A 22481-nucleotide genomic window follows, 5' to 3' on the forward strand; every position below is an offset into this window, starting at 1 on the left:
CGTTTTCTGGTGAAAGCTTCCCGAATTCCTCAGGCATTTACTAGGACTTTCTTGAAGTCCCGCTAGCCCTGTAGACTTCCACTGCAGATAACTGTTGACTGTGTATACGCCGGCCCCCTGCACTGGACCACGCATATATCTCTGTAACAGCACTGCGCGCGCAAGGGTGCCTGTGACAGGTCTTCCAGTATACACGGCATACATTGGAAAACTACAACTCCCAGAAATCCCACGCCAGAACTGAGCCTACGCCGTTGCTATGGTGAGTACGCGCGCCCTCCAGGATTCTTTCGCTTTACGTTGTAAGTGACGTAGTTTTCTCTGTAGGGGTCCGTGGTCGCTTCTGTTAGGTGCTCGGTTTTCCTTCCCTTTAACTTGCTCTGCGGATTCTGTTTCGGGAAAGTGTGATTTTAGGACGACGTCAAAGAACTTTATGTGCAGAAGCCTGAGCAGTCCAGTTCTTCCATTTGGTGTTCCGGAAGCCGAGGCGCAGAGACCCAGTGAAATACGACTAGGCGTTCGCCGGGGCGATCACGGCTATTTGTTCTGACCTAGTAGAGTCTTGCTCCCAATTTCATCGCATGAGAATGGCCTGATGACCTAATCTAAGCCCCCGGTATCACCCCTTAGTCATAATCCGAGAAAAGCTTTAACACTACTCTTCGAATATTGGGAACTACATTGGGAACTTCAGGCCTGTATCTGATACCACTGCTACATTTGGGGAAGACGGTCGGGAAACTTTCCCCCACCCTCACCCTGAAGCCCCCAGCTATGTGATAGATACAAAAGCGCCAATACACGGAGGCTTGCTGGCTTAGTGGGTGGAGCATGTGACTCGATCTGGGAATTGTGAGTTCAAGTCCAACCTTGGGTGTAGCGATTACTACAAAAAATAAAGCGTAGGATGGCTTGGAATACACTGGAAACCAGAGGGATCATTTAGAACTAAAAATGAATGTGTGGACTGAGGGTGGAGAAGATACCAAATTGAAGATGCAACAGGACCAGGAACTAATGAAGCATAACTTTTAAGTGGGAAGGCTGTGCCAGGTTCATGGTGATAGGTGTAACTTAATACTGGCAAACATTCCATCACTAGAATTAACTCCCCTCATTTGGACACGTAAAGCTGCCCCTTTACTTTAGGTTTCCCAAGTGGTATGATTGCATGAAGAAACCACACTGTTAAGGCCAATGGCAGTAGTCTATTTATCATCTAAGTTAACACACTGGAGGGGTGCGTTGCTGGCTCATTTGGTAGAACAGGAGACTCTTGTTCTGAGGGTCATAACTTCAACCCCCACATAGGACACAGAGCAGACTTAAAATAAAAATAAATGAACACACTGGAGTCTGGTTTTATAGACCAATACAGATTTATTAGTGAGTCAGCCTTCCTGAGTACAGATCAGGGTAAACTACCTGGAGGGAACCTGCCAGGGCAGCTGAGTAGTCTTCCCCAGGAAACACCCTGATCTCTCTGTCCAGATGCACAGACACTTATGAAAGCAAGTTTTATCACATTTCTTCCCATAGACTGTGAGCTTTTCTAGGGTAAGGACTACATCTCTCGTAATCCTGGCTGCAGAGACAGAACCTACCAAAGGCTTAAAATTACTTGATCTGAGAGTCAAAGAAGAGTTTCAGGTAGTGTACTGATTGACTGGAAAAGGGAAGGAGCAGCCACATAATTTAGTCACTCATAATTTAAGAGCCAAGAATAAAGCACCTGGCTGGCTCTTACTCTCAGGGTTGTGAATCCAACACCCACGCTGGGTGTGGAGATAACTTAAAAATAAAAAATAAATCTTAAAGAAAAAAGCTACGAACAGAGAGAGGAGCTCAAGGTGCTGATAACTGCTCAATATAGTGAAAGAGTCATGTAGACACATAAATGCATTATACAGCTTTATAAAGGCATAAAATAAAGTGCTGAAATGAAGTACTATGTAAGAGTACACCTCCTTAGAACTTCCTTACAATCCAACTTAGGCACCTAGTTACTCACATTACCGTTTTATTTCTTTGAACACTTTATTATTTTATTATTATTTTTTAAACATTTATTTATTTTTGAGATAGAGGGGTGGGAAGGGGTAGAGACAGGAAGACAGAGAATCCGAAGCAGGCTATGTGCTGTGAGCACAGAGCCCAATGCGGGGCTCAAACCCACAAACTGAGATCATGACCTGAGCTGAAATCAAGAGTTGGCCACTTAACCAACTGAGCCACCCAGGCACCCCTAAACACTTTTAAATCTTGGATTAATTTGTTTTACTAGTTTGCCTGTTTTACCTCATAAGAATATAAGCACAAGAGCAGGAACCTTGTCTGTCCAGCTCAGTGGTATATTCCTGGTGCCCAGAACAGTACTTGCCAAATAGTAGGTGCTCAATTAACATTTATCAAATGAACAGGTAACTCTGCCTTGAAGAAGGGGGCAGAAAGACAACTGCCACTCGAGTGGGTAACTGTCAAGTAAGAAGGGCTTTAATTCCAGGCAATGGAACGGGAGCACCATTAAAAATGACAGACTGAGTTGGTGCAGGGGACATTTTTAGGAAAATTTCTCAATAATCCGTGTAAAGTGCTTTTACGAGATAGATTTAAGAGAATCTATGCAAACAAAAAAAAACCCACAGCAGCAGTTATGGAACTGGGCTGGATTAGCTAAGCGAGGGGCAAAGACAAGCCAAACCAAAAGAAAAAGGATCTTTTCAAAGTCTGTCTCTGTGAAGAGGGAAAATGAGACTAGACAGATTCTTCATAAGGATCATGCTCTTTTTAAGTTTATATATTCATTTTGACAGAGAGAGAGAGAGAGAGAGAGAGAATAGGCATGCAAGCATGAGAGGGGCAGAGAGAGAATCCCAAGCAGGCTCTGCACTGTCAGTGCAGACCTCAATGTGGGGCTCAAACTCATGAATCATGAGATTGATCACGACCTGAGCCGAAATCAAATGCTTAACCAACCAAGCCACCCAGGCACCCCAGGACCATGCTCTTCTTAGCCAGGCAAAACCAGAGCCTTCTGTTTAATCATCCTTCCCAATCAATGTATAGGCCTTTGTTATCTCTAGACCAAAAAAAGGCTCTTTAACTGGTCAACCTGTTCTCTAGTTTGGTATTTGCCCTTCTGTCTTATATTTACTCCTGAATTAGTTTCCCCCAAACTCTCCAGATTCCCACAGATTAACAGCTAAATGCCTACTAGTCAAAACCCTTCATTATCTAGCCCCTACTACCTAGCTTCAAGCTCTCTTCCTGGGATCTACAAGTTTTCTACTTCGACTAAACAAGAATGTCCTCACTGCACACCACCATGAGTTCCCACCACCCAGCCTTTGCTCATTTCAAGCCCCCAATTCCTATTTTTGCCTGAGCTTTATTCATCTTTTGAAAACTTGCTCCAGCTTTACCTTCCCAAATGAAAACTTCTCTGATCCCTATTACTTAGAACCATCTCTTCCTTTCCTTAGTCCATTATCTGTACCATTCACACAACACTTAGCAACTTTTACCTTGCCTTACATTCCTTGCTAGACTCTGACTCTCAGAGGTCAAGATCCGAATGCCTAAGTCATTTATGTGTATTAATTCCATACCAGGTATTGTGGATACAAGACCGACTAGGGCTACTTACAAAACCTGTTGGTCTTTAAAAACTCAAATATCTGCCCTTCACAAATAAAGAACTTAGAAGACAACAGTAATGCTTGCCAAAGGATTGGAAAAACACTCAAAACCAGTATAAACATGTCTTTCCCTACTTATCTTCCATTAACATGAAGGCATGTTGGGTACCAAGCTACATTAAGCACCTTCACCAAAGCTCTGATGAGACGAAAAACACAGGAACTTGCACTTCCAGAAATTGAGCATCAGAAGTTTGAATCAGCCTATTGCTAAGACCAACTAAAAAGCAATTGAAATATAAAAATTATTTTCTTAAAAGCATAAAAAAGGCTAACTAGGTAATAAAGAATTACTGAGCCAAAATCTGAAAACCCAGAAAGCTTACAACTCAAAGCTGTGCTTTCTATTAAGGCATCTGTTAATCTGGAAGATGCCCCTGGATACCTGCACTGTACTTTCAGAAGCCTCATGGACTGAAGGGGACAAAAATCAAAACCTAAGACCAGCTAAAGGTGGGAACCCCCATCACAGACTGGGATTTCAAAGTATTACACTTTTAAGATACAGGTGAAACAAAAGTAAATCAGTCTTCACACTGACTTGAGACCTGGCTGTGTGCCATCTGGATGATCTAGGGAACCTCCAGCTTTCAGTATGAATTAAGGTTTGGTAATATTCCCAGGTAAAGGCAACCAGAAATCCTTCTAGAGGTAGATGCCTCATCCTTATCCTGTTTATTCCTATAATTAATTGTTCAAATATAGTATTCAGCTCATAGAGAACCTGGCACATGTAGAGACAAGACACTATGAGCAACAATCAGTAAAAACAAGAGACCATTAAGACTTCAGGTACTTAAATTTTAGACAAATTTAGGTAATTTTCCAATCCTCCCTACAATGAAGTGCTAATTATTTGAAAGTATCATTTGGGGTGAGTAGCTGGAGATTTTTCCCTAAGTAAACGTGCTTTCTTCCTGAAGGTGTCAACATTATTCAAGGTCCAGTTTAACTGTACCTGTAGACTATAGCATTCTCTGAAGCCATTTTCAAGGAAATAATCACTAGGGCAGCAATCAAGTCACTGTTCCTTAAGAACAACACTTAACAATTTTTAAACCTATGCTATCTTCTGATAAACATCAAATTCCTACACCCACATTTGTATCTCAATTTCAAAATTAACTATGCTAAAAATAAGTCATCCTAAGCATCCACCCCCAATAGCATGTTCCCTGTCCCCATCTTTGAGAATCCTTGCTTTGAAAACTTCATTAGCTTTTTCTGTTAAGATATTCACTTTAGCAATCATTTGTAAGCAGAGACTTTTTTTAAAAAAATCATGCCACAACCTGAGGTGTAACTCCCCTAGAGATAACAAATTAAGGCACTGGTCCACCAATCCATGATGCACCAAGTTTGCCTTGTTTGTGAGCTTTTCAAATGTGTATCAGTGCTACAGTTGCAAGGGCCCGCAAACTTTTTTGTGAAGAGCCAGAGAAAGTATTTTCAACTCTGTGGCCCATACTGTTTCTGGAGTTGCAAACTGTGAAAAGCAGCCACAGATGCAAACAAATAGGTGTGGCAGTATTTCAGTAAAACTTTATTCACAAAAACAGGCCTTAGTTTGCTGACCCCTGCTATAGTGAATAACAAAATACAGATTCACCGCAAGGCATTACTGAATTCATTTGTCATTCATCTTTTATTGTTTTCTTAGTCAAACACTTAAAAGTACAAATTCTAATTAGAGAATGTGATATTTTGAGGTTAACAAAGGGCTATTTATTCATACTGGAAAGTTGAGAATTACTGCTGCAGATAGGAAGGTTTGGCCTTCAGATCTGATGAAGACCACTGTAAAGAAACTTGCTATTAACAGTTTCAAATGCATATTTTGTGTCCCAGGCTGTGGCTACTTTCTTCACATGGGCTATTTAATTTAGTCTCGCATTTGAAAACAAAACCCAATGATGTACATACAATTAACCCTCATTTTGCAGACAAGAAAACTATGGCTCACAAAGTTCAGTAGCTTGGCAAGGCTGATGTAACAAACTAAAACTCTAGGGCTACACACATCCAAAGGCCATTCTTTAACTACTACACAAGCCAACCAATCCTCCCTGGCGGGCAGAGAAGATTCACCACGTTTGAGAGGCTGGCCCAAATTCTTATACTCCCTGATGTTGTTCTCCTTGGGGAGCTCTTAACAGTCATCTCCATCTCAGGAACCTTCATCTCCCCTGTACTCCTCTGACCTAAGCATGAACACTTACTCCTTTCATTCCCCTTCAGCTTAAGATTTTACCAAAAGAAGGTAACAAATGGAATTAAAACCAAAAATTTTAACTAGCTCAGTAGATATGGCTGTTCTGAGACCACAGGTCTTGGCCCATTGTTATAGATCTCTGTAGATCAACTTCTTCCCTGGACACTGACCTACTTCCATGGGACAAAGACGCTTCCCTACCTGGCAACGCCCGTGTTTAATAAGCTCTAGAAATCAAGCTCTGGAGAAAAACTCCTTTTGCTACTCTAAGGCCTACATTATAGGTCCTCATTTTCTGTCCTAGGAACTGTCTCTTCTCTAGATAAAACACTAAACAAACATGTCTAGTCCCTTTTGAGGAGATTCTAAAACCCAGCCATGGTGGTCTTACCCTATGGCTCCAAAGGGCAACCATACCGTAACAGCTTAACAACACTGGGTGCAGTGAGAGTGTCTATCAGTTTCCTTATAGAAACTTACCCTACCTCCCAGCCAGAAGTATATAGTGGGAACAGGGCTGACATTTGCAACAGTGAGCAAGCAAGCATGTCACTGATTACACTGATTCTGTAACAATACTTCAGTGCAGCAGTATTCCCTATTCCTGATCCTCCTTTCAGGACTTTTCATGGCTCCCAAGGCTGCCCTACCCTTGTTTTGGTGTGACTATCCCACTGTAAGGCCACTCCCATGACAGCCACTGCTATGCTCCTCTTCCAGGAACAAGTAACTACCCTGGAAAAAGAAGAGATGAAACAAACTACCCTTCAAATATGAAGTAAAATAGTGCTTTAATTATTAAAAGATCACTAATGGGCTTTTTAAAAAGTCTATAAATCTTAAATGTAACATTTTACTGGGGAAATGGTTATAGCAGCCTCCCATAAATTATTTGAATTAATAAACATTATCACAGTATTAAGAAGGCAAGGTAAACAAATAGCTTAAGTATTTTATTTGTTTGCAACTAAGCTTGTTAACACTATATAATGAAAATGTACAAAGAATAATGTTGCAGTTTTTGGTTAGATTTAAGTCAAAGACATTCATTAATAAGGAATCTTCGAATATGAATATTCCAGAATTTCTCTAAGCCATCTGATCAGAACGACTGTCTCTGAATATTACCTTACTTTGGAAGGTACTGGCGTACATTTGAATTAAACTCAGAATTTTTCAAAATAAGCCCTACTTAATAAAACTATTCTATATTCAAACTAAAACAATTTTAATAGAACTCTCCTTTCCAGAAACAATGATAAAGGAAACAAGGCATTTTGTAAAATGTGGTCCTGAACAAGTCACAGTAAAAAATAAATGTATACTTAACTTCCACCTCCTCAAAACAGAGGCTACTTTCTGTTCCTCGGCCTCGGAACAAGGTGAAGAACAGTCTGTAAGCAACTTTGGGCAGGGGGTTGCCAAAACAAAGCTCAAGCAGTTGAACGTGGTCACCTCCTAAAAAGAATTTGGGGGAACCTGACCAAGGGATCCTAATTCTGTTTGTAATAACCGATTCAAAGGCGAAACGGCTCCTCCCAAGTAGCAGTGCCACCAGGGGCTGGCCCAGCCCCGCGCTCACCTGTGTCGTGCTCCCAAGAAAACCCTGATGCTCCTGCTCCAGGGGAGACTTTTTCTTTTTAGAGGTTCAGTGTCCAGGGAGCTCTCTGTGTGAATGAGGTGAGCACAGACTCCATGTGGGTATTTTAAGGCTTGGAGTCAAATATTTTTCAACACGGCTGGGCAGAGTCCACATGTCAAACGGCCCGTCTCCAGTTTGTCCTAATTCCTCACCACGCATTTGTAGACCTAGGACCACAGACCTTTGCTATGTCATCATAATCACATCTAATGTCCATCCTAACTTATGATTCATATTCTGTGCCTGGAAACAGTCCCTGTATTTAACAATAATACCTACACATAAAACAATCCACCATTACAACTTATATGGTCACAAAACATTAATGATCTTCTGTAGACCAAGCAAATGTTTTTAACCATAATTGTCGTGCATCAAATTCACAGCCAGAATCCCCAAGATCAAAAAAATTTGCACAATACAAATAATAACTTAAAATACACACACACCCACACACACACACTCACACACACTCACACACACACTTCTTACAGAACTGTGCTTGGGGAATCTCCATTTGCTGAGTGCCAGTGAGGGCATATTTTGCTAAACTGCTGCTCCAGGTATTTTTGTTTGGAAAATCTATCACAGTAGGGCACAGCTGTTTATTGGATGAGCAGAAAAGAAAGATATGCTTGTGGCAACCAGAAAGTTTTAAGGTCTTTCAAGTTGTATAAAATGGACCTGCAGAAACGTTTAAGTGTTCTCAGGATGCAAAGTTGGAGCTGAAATGTGATACCAAACCAGTTGCAAAAAGTGTACAGCAGCCATCTCTTGAGGTCAAACCTGGTACCCAGATATGCAAGAAAGCTTCAGGACACATCTATAAATTAGGAATAAAAACAAAAGAGTTTAAGAAAACTAAAAATATAGTGTCATGCTTTTTAAAAATATTAACCAATGGGAAATGTGATAAACGGCACGAAGACACAAGTCAACACTTAAAAAGTCCTAAGTTTTCCAGAATTTAAGAAACCTGACTCAGCTTCAGTTTAGATATACAGCTATTTATTACTTTATGCTTTGAGTAACAAGTAGTTCCAAGATGTCTAGAATTAAGAAATTCTGATCACACACTTGATAAGCTAGCTTAAGGAACTCTTCCATAAATTAACAATTCAAACTATCTTTCTTCAGGAAAAGCCAGGTAACACACAAATTGGCATTGCAGTGAGACTACCTAGGTTTCAATCCTGGCTGAACTACTAGCTTTATGAGCTTGAACAAATTATTTAACCTCTTTAAGTGTTATCCTTACCTATAAAATGGGGCTAATGACAGTTCCTCCCTTACTGTATATTAAATAAACTCCATGAGGATTTAAAGGGCTTTACACAGTGCTAGACATTTTCTTTTTTAATGTTAGTTAATATTTAGCTTCACAGGGGTTTTGCTCTCAGGAGACAAGGTATTCAGTATCAAGATCTTGCTCCTGGAAGTCTTGGAAAATTCAAAGAAAAACTTGGCAATACTTACAGCTTGTTGGCCTTGTCCCATATCGTCGCATAATCTGATCATGTGTGAATTTCACAAAAGATTCATATTGTTCTGTAAGGGGAAAGACAGTATATACTATAACAATAAATTCTCCCCTGGTTTTTCAAGAATCAAGTGTCAGGATCAGAGCTAGCTTCCCAGTTTAAGTTATCTACTCTCAGACTCTCCTTTGTAACAGCCACTGAGGTGTGTTACTTCCTCTTAGATCCCAGAGCCAAATCTCTGGCTCCTACATTTGGTCACTAATCATCTATAATAGTCCGACTCTTGATTTCAACTCAGGTCATGATCTCAGTTTGTGAGACAGAGCGCCATGTCAGGCTCCACACTGATCGCATGGAGACTGCTTGGGATTCTCTCTGCTCCTCTGCCGCTTATGCATGTGCTCTCTCAAAAATATAAAATAAACTTTTAAAAATTAATTAATTTAATTAAAAAAATAAAGGGGGAACTCCATGAACAGAGAAGTGACTCAGAGTCAACTGAACGATTTGGGGGTGAGGGCAGAAGGGAAATGATATATTGGAGCTGCTTCTAATATACATTATTAGTATATTAAAGGATCAAAGAAGTTCAACTATAAAGAAACTCATTTAACTTTGTTGTTAAACCAACAGTTGGTTTAACAGTTCTCAATATAAGGCAGAGTTTCTAACATTCTGAGGAACCATGTGGTGTAGGTCACCAGATTAGGAAATAATACTGTTACAGGAAGAAGTTGTTGCCAAAAACCTCTCTGATCACAACATTGTCCCCTTTCACTACATGGGTATTACTTTGTATTCCTGATTCAGATCTCTTCCTTTCACAAAAGGCTCTACTTGTTGACATCACTATCAACTCCTTTGTTCTAACCTGAGCTGTGCTTTCCAAACTTCACTCTAATGTACCTCGGAATCACAGGATGTCTGACTTTCCACATCCACCAAGTGACTCCCACCAGAAGTCTGAATATACAGACTATACTCCACTCCTCCCAACCACCTGTAAGGAGGTTAACCCAAATAATCTACTTAACACCTTTATTTACATGGAAAATTTTCAAAAGAAAAGCTTAGTTTATCTCATTTCAGAAATATAAATGAAAAGCCTTTCCATAAAAGTATAAATGAAATGTTTAGAATCACCAGAGAGTAACAATATTCACAACTCATTAAACCTTCTTACATGAGGTCCAGCTCTTTTTCTAAGTTACCATTTAACTGAATCTTATTTACTGAACCCTATTAACAATGGCATAGCTGCTGCCTCAGCCTACCTGCTAGTTTGGTATTGAGGATTTGCTCATACTCCTCCCGAATTTTATCTTCGTAGTCTTTTAAGAGACGCTCACATATTATTCCAACTTGTCGGAGGGTAAAAGTGGGCTGGTCCTTCTTCATCCAGGAGGTACCTGGCCAAAAGACAAACCTAGTTTTGTTCTGTTTTGTTTTTATAAGATTTTAAGTAGTCTCTACACCCAATGTGAAGCTCAAACTCAACCCCGAGAATAAAAGTTGCATGCTCTACCGACTGATCCAGCTGGGTGCCCCAAGACAAATCCAGTCTCAACAGTACACTCTAGTTCTAAGGCTCAGAATGAATAACTTTATGCAAACAGTCCTAAAGTAGAAAAACTGTTTAGAAAAATGTTATTTTTCACAACTCTACATGGAATATTTTCATAAAATTCTCCGAACTTCTGCCATTAGTTTTACAAAGTAAGGCCAAAGGTAAATTGAGAAGCAGGAGGAACAATGTAAGCCCATATTCAATGCTCACTTGGTAAAGAACAAGAACAAAAAGTTGATATAAAGCCTCTACTCTGGATTAGAGAAAGCAGATTCACAGAGCTACCCAAACCCTTGGAGATTATCTAGACCTCTGTTTAAGTGAGGTGGTGCATCAAAATTACCCATAGAATTTACAAAAAGATACACGTTCTGATTTAATTCTGGGTTAGGGCCTGGCTACCTTTTAAGTTCCACAGGTGACTCTGAAAAGAAATGGCTAGGAGTCTGATGCTTAGGAGACCAAGTGATTTGCCCACTATGAAAAAATGTTAGCAAAGTCACTGAAGTATGAATGAAGGAGACAGTTAAGCACTACATATCTCATCCTTGATCCCTTTTGAATCTAGGAAGAGAAGAGTGAAATGTTCTTAAGATGGAGTTAGAAACCAAAACATCCACTGGAATGCTAGAAAACATGGAAATTGGGTTCCTGATCCTGGGAAAAACAGCAGCTCCTTTGGTAGCCCAGTTATGAGTTTTGCCTAGAATCAGTTTCTTCAGCCCACTTAATCTATGAGCCATTTAACACTCTGAAACAAGTCGTTTTTACTTAAACCAAAACCAAAATTTCTTCTCTACAAATGAAACCTGACCAAAAGTTCTACCCAGGCATCACTGTATTGTTTTTCTGCACCCATAACATATTCTATCACTTCAAAATTCTATTACTAAAATCTCAAAAGAAAATTAAAGACAGACCTGCTAACTATTACCACTGAAAGGTCTACCACTCATGGGGCACCTGGGTAGCTCAGTCCATTGAACGTCCAACTTTGGTTCAAGTCATGATCTTGGGGTTTGTGGGTTTGAGCCCCACATCAGGTTCTGTGCTGACAGCTCAGAGCCTGAGCCTACTTCAGATTCTGTGTCTCCCTTTCTCTCTGCCCCTCCCCGGCTTGCACCCTCTCTGTCTCTCTCAAAAATAATTAAACATTAAAACAAAGAAAAAGAAAATTCTGCCACTCATGAATGTACAAGAGCAATTTAAAAGGGTGTTGTGAGGACCTTTGGGTTATAAGACAAAAATTATTTAAGGTGAAATTCATATAAAATGAACCACTTTAAAGTGAACAATTCAGTGTCATTTAGTAACAATTTTGGGACAACATTTATCTAGTTTCAAACTATTTCCACCACACCAAACAAACACCCCTTACCTATTAAGCTTTTCCCCTCTTATTCCTCTCTCTCCCTAGGTCCTGGTCAACACAATTTGTGTTCTGTAAGGAGACGATTTTTAATAAAGGTAATCTTTAACTCTCAGAACTATTAAAAAGTAGAATACTTTGTGAGGAAAAACTCCTTTACTGTTAAAAGGACAGAGTTTACCACCAATGGAGATGTTTGAACACTAGCCTGTTAACTATTTGCAGGGATATGGCAGGCAAGACTGATGGTTGAACTATGTGACCATGAAGATTCTCCAACCCTGAGATTCTATTTTTGAGCACATCCTCTCTGACCACCTGTCAATGTTATAGGGCAGTGCTGTCACACAAACTTGTGCAGTGATGGAAATGTCCCATAGTTGTGCTAATACTAGAACTACATGTAGCTACTCGGCACTTGAAATGTGGCTACTGCATCCAAGAAACTACATGTTAAAATGTTATTAAATTTTAATTAACTAAAATCTAAACAGCCACATGTGGCTAATGTAATGACTATGATATTAGACACTGCAGTTACAGAGGGCACTTCTGCATTGGGTGGATGAAAGAAGCCAAATCAAATCAACCTAAGGTTTTTTTCCAATTTCATGACTCTATGGTTTCAAAACTATTTATAAGTAGTAATATAGTGCATACACTGTACCAATTTTATTGCTTTAGATGAAATCAATTCTGGATTAGGAAACCATCATTTGAAGTAGCATTTACCGTTTTTTTTTCCCATTTACAAACTCTTAAATGGTCTGTCCACATTAATACTCACTTACCTGGAGAACTAGGTGCTGTGAGTGCTGTAGAATGAGGCTGACTTTCCGAAGTACAAGCTTCACTCTGATTAAGAACAACTTCTAATTGTCTCCACCTCTGATAACGACTATATTCTTGTTTTATGTTCTGAAAAATTTGTTCTAATAAAAAAGAAACACACTTTTTGAGCATTCACTTTATTGTGCCATTTCTTCAAACTTCTTGTCTCTTCCCCCATGTTATTAATATTAGCAAGAAAAATGTCGATACTGAATAAAGTACTCCTCCTAGAACTCCCACAGTATGCCCTCTTACTGCTATTTTAACAATACACAGAAGAGCAGCTATTTTAGCATAAGCCTCCCAGATAGTTCCCTTTGCTTGTCTTCCTGTGACAGTGAAGACCAGATCTGCTGTTTGCTTTAGGATTAACGAGTACAATTTACAGCAAAATAAAAAAAATTCATCCTTCACCTAACAAGGAGCTACTTTTCATCTCCATTAAGCTGCACAATTTTACAAACTAGCATATTAGGGGGATTCTCTTACACAGGCCTTCTAAAAATGAAACTCTTGCCCCAGTTGGGACTCAAGATCTTTGGGTGAGAGGACACCAGAAATCCCGGACACAGACCATGGGAAGACCTGAGATGTACTGCTTGGAATTGATGATCAGGGCTTAGAAAAGAACTTTCTGATCCTAGGAGGCAATATTTGATAGGATTCAGATTACTGTTCTGAGTCAAAGCAGTCCTGAACCAAATTTGCTAATGCTATTGAAGGGAATCCAGGACACACAAATTCACTTTCAAGTACATTCCTAGAGACAACAAAGAGTCTGGAAGGAGGTGGTTTTCAAGTTTTTCAAGTTTTTCGTTTTTGTGGTAGAATATGTATCCACTTTCCAGATAATAAAGCCTCTTTATCAAACACAAAACCCAGAAAATCATATCGCCACCCTAATCATGTTATTCTAATGTATACTCTGCTATAATTTTATTTTTTAAATGGGATTAAGTGTGGGGCGCCTGGGTGGCGCAGTCGGTTAAGCGTCGGACTTCAGCCAGGTCACGATCTCGCGGTCCGTGAGTTCGAGCCCCGCGTCAGGCTCTGGGCTGATGGCTCGGAGCCTGGAGCCTGTTTCCGATTCTGGGTCTCCCTCTCTCTCTGCCCCTCCCCCGTTCATGCTCTGTCTCTCTCTGTCCCAAAAATAAATAAAAAACGTTGAAAAAAAAAATTTAAATGGGATTAAGTGTTAATAATGCCATTTTGCTTCTTCCTAGCTATGTGACTATGACCTTGGAAAAGTCATTCAGGATCTTTAGCCTAGCTCTTCAATATAAATGTTAAATGCCTACCTGATAAAGTTTTGAAAATCAAAATCAAAGATTTTAATCTTCTAATAACAAGTGACAGTACATACAGCCCAGGAATTGACACAAACTTAAAGTAGCTCTACATGCGGCTAAATTCACTAACCCTCAGCCTAAACACACAATGTAGGATTAGCAAAACTTTCCTTTAAAAATGCTATGAAGTTCATATTTTAAGTCCCCTGAATTTATTAAGATTTCACTTCATCTTTATTTTTTTTTAATTTTTTTTTTTAACGTTTATTTATTTTTGAGACAGAGAGAGACAGAGCATGAACGCGGGAGGGTCAGACAGAGAGGGAGACACAGAATCTGAAACAGGCTCCAGGCTCTGAGCAGTCAGCACAGAGCCCGATGCAGGGCTCGAACTCACATACCGCGAGATCGTGACCTGAGTCGAAGTCGGACACTTAACCGACTGAGCCACCCAGGCGCCCCATGATTTCACTTCATCTTTAGAACGTATTATTCTCCAGCATATACTTGCCAGAGTCAATACAAGGATGTAAGGAACTGTGAAGACTTGAAACAAGAAAGGACAAGTATGAGGACAATGCTCATGAGAACAGAAGGTCTTTGATAAACCTCTAAGTGCCTCCTGTATGGCGAAGTGAAGAAATGGAAAGATACAACTTTTAGGCTGGTTAAAGGACTAGCATATCCAAGAATTGAAACATGGCATGCAGAGAAGAAAAATAAGGAAGTAGATGTGATTTTCTCTCCAAGAAGGCCACTTAAAAAGAAAATGCAAACTTCTTTTTAACAGCGGATGGTTAACTTTAGGGACATCTGGGTGGCTTAGTCAGTTAAGCATCAGACTGCTGATTTTGGCTCAGGTCATGATGTCACAGTTCATGAGATCGAGCCTGCAGCGGGCTGTGTTGACAGCACACGGCCTGCTTGGGACTCTCTCTCTCTTTCTCTCAAAATAAATAAACATTAAAAAAAAAAAAAAAAGTGGATAGTTAACTTTAATTCTTGCCTCCTATTATTATTTGAGGTTATGTTTCCAGGTTATATCAGACTAAGCCCATCCTCAAAATTCTACAATGATTCCTAGCTGCTACAGACCAAAATCCAAACTCTTATCATGGAATTCCATGCCTTCTAAGACTTGGCCCCAAGTTATGTTTCCAGTTCCATCTCCCACTATAACCCAGTTGCATTACATTATCCTTAATTTGTACGTTTTCTGGCCTTTGCTCAAACAGTTTCCCTTTGTTTGAAATGTGGGTATCTTTCTTTTCCCAACATCATTCAAGACCCAGCTGAGGGGCGCCTGGGTGGCTCAGTCGGTTGAGCGAGCGTCCAATCTCGGCTCAGGTCATGATCTCAAGGCTTGCGGGTTCAAGTCCTCATTGGGCTCTGTGCTGAGAGCTCAGAGCCTGGAGCCTGCCTGCTTCGGATTCTGTGTCCCTCTCTGTCCCTCCCCCGCTCATGCTCTGTCTCTCTCTCAAAAATGAATAAACATTAAAAAAAAAAGACCCAGCTAAAATGCTACCTCAATCTGGATATTTACTCTCCAACTCTCAAGTCTTGATCAATTAATTGCTCTGCACCTAGACTCACTCCATGTTTACAAGTTAGCAACACCCTCCTATGTCTGGTATCCACCTAGCTCATTTAAGCAATAAAAGACTTAATTTTATGTGCCTTTTCCACAAAAAGTGCTATGACACTTATCTTTTCTTTAAAGTGAAGCAGGAGTGCCTGGGTGGCTCAGTCAGTTAAGGGTCCAACTCTTGGTTTTGGCTCAGGTCATGATCTCACAGTTCTTGAGTTCAAGCCCCACATCAGGCTTCATGCTGACAGTGAGGAGCCTGCTTGGGATTCTCTCTCCCTCTCTCTCTCTGCCCCTCCCTCACTTGCTGTCTCTCTCTTTCTCTCTCTCTCTCTCAAAATAAATAAATAAAAACTTAAAATTTCCTCCCCCCATTCTTCCTTTTCAGTCCAGAAGGCATCTTTCACTTAAGCCAAAGCATCATATAATCAATCATTCATACTTTCTTTCATGACAGAACCATACTCCAATGAGCATTAAGGAATTTAACTGATCAATCTTTGCAAATAAATATTTTAAGTAAGATATTTTAATATAAATTGCCAAGAAGGTAGTTTGCATGATCTATGCAAAAACAAAAATTTAAGATAAAAATGGACTCCCATTACTGCACTCTGCAACACCGAAGCTTCCAAAGGCATTCCATAATCATTTACTAAACAGTTGCTGTAATGTGAACTACAGGAGAATTAGTCTAAAGGGTAGTATTAGAAGAAATAAGATATTTGCATAAAATCCATGAAGACAGATAGGGCAAGTATTAATTCTATTTTGCAGAAGAGAGATCCAGAAAGATTATATGACTATTCTTGGTGTCTGTAGGAACAGCAGAACAAAAAATATCACTTCAAGTGGGCATTTTTGTCCCCTGATTTTGAAGGACTCTTCACAAAAAAACTTTTGCAAACATTATCTCCTTCAGTAGGTAGGGCTTTCCAAATAGTAAGTGATCAGGGAATTTAAAGTGTAACAGAGTTCCTTGTGGGGCAAGGATAGTCAGGTAACGGATGGGAGACTTAAAACAGAGCAAAAGCAAGTTTGGGAAAAAAAAAAACGTGTTGAAGTCTAGGTAAGACATAGCTGATAAATCCTTTGAATGCCAGGATAAAGAAAAGGTGAACGTGAGAGAGATAGTGTCTAGGAGAGCTTGCCTGGCAACTGCAGGAATCTTGTGAGGGGATGAGGGCCTGAAATCTGCATTATGGAGATGCAGAGGAAAAAGGAAATAAAGCCCAAAGGCATCGGTAACTGAAAGGGGGTAAGGAAAGAATGATATTAAGGCGGTCCTAAGGTTTTGCTCATGATTGAGGAATAGAAAAACACACACAAAGAAATAACTTTGCTCAAGTCCAGTTCTGAGGACCCTCCCCCATCTCCGGGAGCCCTTTAAAACTGCTACATATTAATTCTGATGCACTTTCCCCTCTATTCCTGCACAATGCGGGGGGGGGGGGGGGGGAGAGGAGAGGGGTTGTCCTAACTTTACAGTCACACTAGCTCTTCCCTTTCCCTGGCCATGTGGAATCCTGACTGAAAGAGAGCCTCTGTTACGGATAGCTGAAATCCTGCTTCTGGAATCTCTGTATGTTTAAGGATTCTCAAATAAATTCTAGTTAACGACCTACCGATTTCAAGCCATATATGGTACAAGACAACAGCCATACAATTAGCAAAAACACGGCCAGTCCCTTAGAAATAGGTTTAAATCGGATTCCATGACTTCTGCGACGGCCTCCGGTCCCTAAAGACTTCAGGAAATCAGGTCTCCCTCCAAGCTACAGTACAGTGAACAGCACGCACTCAGGCCCCTTCCCAGGAACCCGCCCCCAACCCCCACCCTCAAGGACGGCTTCGTGAGGAGAATCCCATTTTCCATGGCCCACTGGATCTGCTGGGCGGCTCTGTGCAGGCCCGGGCAGCGAAGGCAGGAGGGGCTTCGCGCACGGGAAGGGCCCAGAGCGGCCAGGGATATCCCCATCTTCCTCTGCTCACCCCTCTAGTCTCTCCAGCTCCAGGAAAACCGAAAACGGACACTGTGGCCCCACCACCCCTCCCGGATGTCTCCCATCCCCGGAAGCGATAAGGCCCAGCGCACCCCAGTTCCCGTTTCCGAGGGCAAAGAGGGGGTCTGTGGGTGAATGAGCCCAGCGCCCAGAGCCGCCCCCCCCCCAAAAAAAAAATGCCTGGGCCTGGCTTCCTGCCAAGCCCGCAGCGCAGGTTACCCGGTGTTGGAAGGCGCCGCTCGCTCCCGGGCGGGGCGGGCTGCTGCAGAGTCGGCGGTGGGGTCTGCGTCTGGAGCAGCGGCGGCGGCTCGGCGTCCGGGGGCCTGAGGCCCGGAGTGGGGCCGGGCAGAGGGGCGCAGCGCCTCCGCTTCGGGGAACCAGGGCTCAGCAGCGCCGCCTCGAACTCCATGGGCCGCTTCAACGTCGCCCCGCACGCCATGCCGCCGAGGGACCAGAGACCAGGAGCGGACGCGGAGGCAACTGCAGGCCAACCTCCGGCTCCTCAGCGGAGCTCGCAAGCCAAGCCGGCTCCAATGGCGCCTTCAGCACCCGGCAGCGGCGCTGGCCCCGCCTCCTGTGACGTCACGGGCCCTGGCCACCGCCCGGCAGAGGGGGAAAAGCCGGAAGAGGTCCGCTCTGGGAGGCCCGTCAGCCACGTTCCGGCCCCCGGCGCCTCCCGCTGAGTAAATGGAACAATCTGGGCGGAGAGCCGGGTCGCCAAGCAACCTCGGGAAGGCCCCCGCCCCCGCCTCCGCCCCTCGCGGGGTCCCATCATCCCCCACCCCCACCCGGCGTCCCCCTACAGTTCCTCGAGCCGTCGCGCCGGGGTGGCCCCTTAGCTCTTCGCACCTGCGCGGCAGGGGCGTGGGGGAGGGGAGAGTTCGGAGTGGCCGGTGAGAGGTCGCGGGGGTCGGATGTCTCCGAGTCCGGTAAACGTCCTTCTACTTAAACCTATCTAGGCCGCTCTAGTCCCCATAATGGAAGAGAGGGGCCTTCTGAAAGGTCTTCAAGGGCATTGCCGAGTCCAGGAAGTCTTCACTTAAGCATGACTTGAGACCTGAGGATGGACTTTAGGAAGTACACCAATGCCATGAGATTGTGTACAAAATTGTGTGTGTGTGTTTTGGAATACGTGACCCGTATCTTCAGCTCATCAAAGGGGTCTGCTACTCAAAATAGTTAAAAACAAACAAAACCCATTGGCTTAAATCATCCTAGAATGGTGTCAGAGTATTAAGAACTTAAGCTGGTTACTCATTTGCCAGTCTCTCCGCATCTGACCTGGCAGCTCAGTGCTTCCTCAGGGCCATGAGAATTCTTTACAGCAGTGGCAGCTGTAAAGTGCTTTTGATAAATTCTGGAAAGGCACATAGATAACAAGAGGGTTTCGCTTTCAGAAACTGAATATGCTTATGTATTACTGGGAAGCAGGTCAAATGCTTTCAACTGTTCACCAAAGAAGCTCTGATCCAAAAAATGTTAAAACCTTCCTATAAATATTCATATACATTAAATAATGGCCATACCTCCTGGGATCTGTCTGCTTCAACATAGCCTGGGGTTTTCCAGAAAACGGTCCCAAGTTTCAGATACTCTTTTCTAACAGGCCAGCCAGATGCCAGATCAATGTGCCCCAAGATTTGAGTTGGAAAATGTGGGGATGCTACCTCAGTCCCATTCTTTGTCTTTATTCTGTTGCTTTTCTCAAGATCCAAACATAGGCTAAGTGTTTGTTTTTTTTTTTTAATTTATCTTTAACGAATAGCAGAAATAATTCTAAGATGACTGAGCATAACAGATGTTATATTTTATCCCATCTCTTTTTGTAAAGACATAAGGAAGGTTTACCATAGGCTAGAAAACTAGAAATAAAACATTAGGGCCAAACTAAAAAGAGATCACAATCAGCCTGAAGTTAAACATGTCTGTGACTGAATTTGAAACTTAGTTTTGAGCTTCCTGCCTGCCAGGGCAAAAATGAAAACATACTACATGGCATCTAAAAGGAATTAGTGCATCAGAGAAGACAGACCATAGATTTTTTGCCATAGCTAAATATTCTTTTTTTTTTTTAAAGTCAACTTCACCTCCAGTGTGAAGCCCCTTGCAGGGGCTCACCACCCTGAGATCAAGATCTGAGCTGAGATCCAGAGCTAGACGTTCAAACAACAGCCACCCAGACACCCCTAAAAATTCTAATTCTGAAGGTAGTTGCTCATTCGACCTTATTGGGAACCAGTGAATGATATAATAAAGTAATCAAGATTTGAACAATAAATGCAAAAGCAAGATTCAAACAGACGTTTCTTGTTATGCCAAATAAAAGCCAAGGACATAAAAGCAACCTAGTGATGGTTATTTTTTAAGGGGCTTGTCTAATGTGTCCTAGTAAATTGTTTTCTGTGGTCTAAACTGGTCCAAAGTTAGAGCTTAGAATGTTTAAAAAGTGTGTCCTCTGAGTCATCATTAACAGCACTTTTTCTAGCTAGGGTTTTGCTGAATGCTTTGATAATCAGTCTCTTCTCTGTGATCTTTTAAAACTTTGAGCGTGCCTTGTAAGATTAGTGTTTTAAAACAGGAAGTTATAATTTGTTTACATATTTGTGCATCAAAACTATAAATTCCTTGAGAATAATAAGCAGGCCTCATTCATCTGTGTTTCCCCACCCCAGCACAGTGTTTAAATATAGTAGGGGTAGGCACAGAATAAATATTGGTCGAATGAATAAATGGTAATTATTTCGGGGTTGTTCTGTCTGTCCCTGAAAGTTGATAGTCCACATTGCTGAATGAGGGTGGATTCAGATGATTCAGAAACCAAACAAGTAGGTGGTATATCCTATTATAAGTTGCAGTTGACAGTGGCCCAAACAGAGAGATATCCTTGAGGGAAGCAGATGAGGTACTCTGACGGCCACCCAATGTGGTATCTCATGAGGTCACCACAGTCCAGGTCTACATTGCTTTGCATATCTAGTCACTTGACCAGTCATACACATGCACACACATACACACACATTACTAATTACCAGCACTATGCTGTCATGGTGGAGGCTTCTATGATATGAAAAGAGACACGGTTCCTAGGGCTTCCAGCCTGTTGGAGATGGCAGACATTAATCAAATCATCACAACAACAAATATATAATCACAAAGTGTGACAAGGATTATGAAGGAAAAGGAGAGAATATCATGAGAGAGTGCATCGGACATCTTAACCAATCTTGGAGAGTAATGAAGACTTCCCTGAAGAAGGGATATTTGAGCTAGGAATTAACTAAGCAAAGACAGGTTGGGAACATCCAAAGCTGAAGGAACAGCATATCCAATATCTTATTATAAAAAAGACCATGATGTATTTGAAGAACCAAAAGAAGACTCAAGTGGCTGTGGTACAGAGCATGAATGAGGAGTGTCAGGGAATAAAAAACTGATGAGGAAGACAGGAGCCTGATCATTTAATGCCCCATTGGCGGCCCAGAGATGTTTTACCTTTATCTTCAGAGCAGTGAGAAGCCACTTCAGGGGTTGTGGTGCGAACAAAAGAGTTTAAGTATGATCAGATTTACATTTGAAAAGATTCCTAGCAGCTGTATTGAGAACCGGTTGAAGGAGAGCAGGGGTGGATGGAAATCAGTAAAAAGGTTATTTTATCTGTCCATTTTCATGCCTGGCAGTATTAGTTTTATAATATTACAAGGAATCTTTTATGTCCCGGCAAATTCTTTCGTATCCCTACCTGCGGGTATTTCTTTGCTAATTCACCCTGTGAGCGCTCAGTAATAGGTTTTGGGCTCTGTTTACTGGTGCCAGTAATTGTCTGACCCAGGAGCATGGCTGGACTAAAGTTGGGGATGGGAGTGAAAGGAAAGAAGGATACCATCTTCCAAAATCTTCCAGAATTCTTTGCCTAAAGTTTTCAAGAGTAGTCTATATTTGCTGTCTTCTTTTACATGCTTCCTACCCACCAAGCACCAACCCACATCAGTCTGATTTCTGCCCCTCCCATTCCACTAAAACAGGTAAAGTCACCAATGATCTCCAAGCTATGGAGAGAAGTGGACTGATTTGAGCAAAGTTTAGAAGATAAAATGAACAAGGTCACCTGGCTGGTTCAGTAGGTAGAGCAGGAGACTCTTGATCTCAGGGTCCTGAGTTCAAGCCCCATGTCAGGCAGAGCCTACTTAAGAAAAATAAAATAGGGATGCCTCGCTGGCTAGGTCAGAAGAGTATGCAACTCTTGATCTTAGGGTCATGAGTTCAATTCCTATGTTGGGTGCAGAGATCCCTAAGAAAAACAAATGAACTTTAAAAAAATATTAAAACTAAGGGTCCTAGGTGGCTCAGTCAGTTAAGTGACCGACTCTTGATTTCAGCTCAGGTCAGGATCTCACAGTCTGGAATCTAGCCCTGCCTCAGGCTCTGTGCTGACAGAGTGGGGCATGCTTGGGATTCTCTCTCTCTCTCCCTCTCTCTCTTCCTCCCCTGCTTGTGCTCTCTCTTTCAAAATAAATAAATAAACTTAGAAAAACAAAAATAATAAAAATAACGGTAAAATGAACAGATCTTGGTGAGGATTAGGCACGGAGGTGACCGAGATGAGGACTCAGGTATGACTCCTAAGCTTCTAGCTTTCCCAGTGCCATTTTCCGAGAAAGTTTTGATCAGGTAAGTATAGGGGAAGAAATGTGTAGTTTGGGATATGTTGAGTTAGAGTTTCCTTTAAAGCATCACGTGTGATTCTCAAGTGGAGAGTGTGTGTATAAATCTGTGGGTCTGGGATTCAGAAGTCTGGGCCAGAGAA

The 22481-nt window shown here is 41.8% G+C and overlaps 1 protein-coding gene and 2 long non-coding RNA genes across 3 annotated transcripts; 2 read left to right on the forward strand and 1 right to left on the reverse strand.

The window, feature by feature from the left end:
* Nucleotides 1–4238, forward strand: LOC131504973 (uncharacterized). Its single transcript, XR_009258218.1, has 2 exons — nucleotides 1–262; nucleotides 4051–4238. It is a non-coding gene; the product is annotated as an uncharacterized LOC131504973 (long non-coding RNA).
* A 2610-nt stretch (nucleotides 4239–6848) lies between these two features.
* Nucleotides 6849–18240, reverse strand: AKIRIN1 (akirin 1). The gene is made up of 5 exons (XM_058717980.1): nucleotides 17897–18240; nucleotides 12761–12901; nucleotides 10308–10442; nucleotides 9029–9100; nucleotides 6849–8375 (listed from the first exon to the last, which is right to left on the reverse strand). Exons 1-5 carry the CDS (start codon nucleotides 18114–18116, stop codon nucleotides 8365–8367), a joined length of 579 nt encoding a protein of 192 aa, XP_058573963.1. The 5' UTR covers nucleotides 18117–18240; the 3' UTR covers nucleotides 6849–8364.
* Nucleotides 18241–18277: 37 nt separating this feature from the next.
* LOC131504972 (uncharacterized) lies at nucleotides 18278–19978 on the forward strand. The gene is made up of 2 exons (XR_009258217.1): nucleotides 18278–18570; nucleotides 19755–19978. It is a non-coding gene; the product is annotated as an uncharacterized LOC131504972 (long non-coding RNA).
* Nucleotides 19979–22481: the final 2503 nt, after the last annotated feature.

Source organism: Neofelis nebulosa, chromosome 2, assembly GCF_028018385.1.
Source record: "Neofelis nebulosa isolate mNeoNeb1 chromosome 2, mNeoNeb1.pri, whole genome shotgun sequence".
Classification (NCBI taxonomy): Eukaryota; Metazoa; Chordata; class Mammalia; order Carnivora; family Felidae; genus Neofelis; species Neofelis nebulosa.

Coding starts and splice junctions, on each gene's coding strand:
- AKIRIN1 (XM_058717980.1), bottom strand. CDS start 18,116: ATGGCGTGCGGGGCGACGTTGAAGCGGCCCATGGAGTTCGAGGCGGCG. Junction 12,902..17,896: donor GCGGCGCCTTCCAACACCGG/GTAACCTGCGCT, acceptor CTTTTTTATTAG/AACAAATTTTTCAGAACATA. Junction 10,443..12,760: donor CACAGCACCTAGTTCTCCAG/GTAAGTGAGTAT, acceptor TCTTTTGGCCAG/GTACCTCCTGGATGAAGAAG.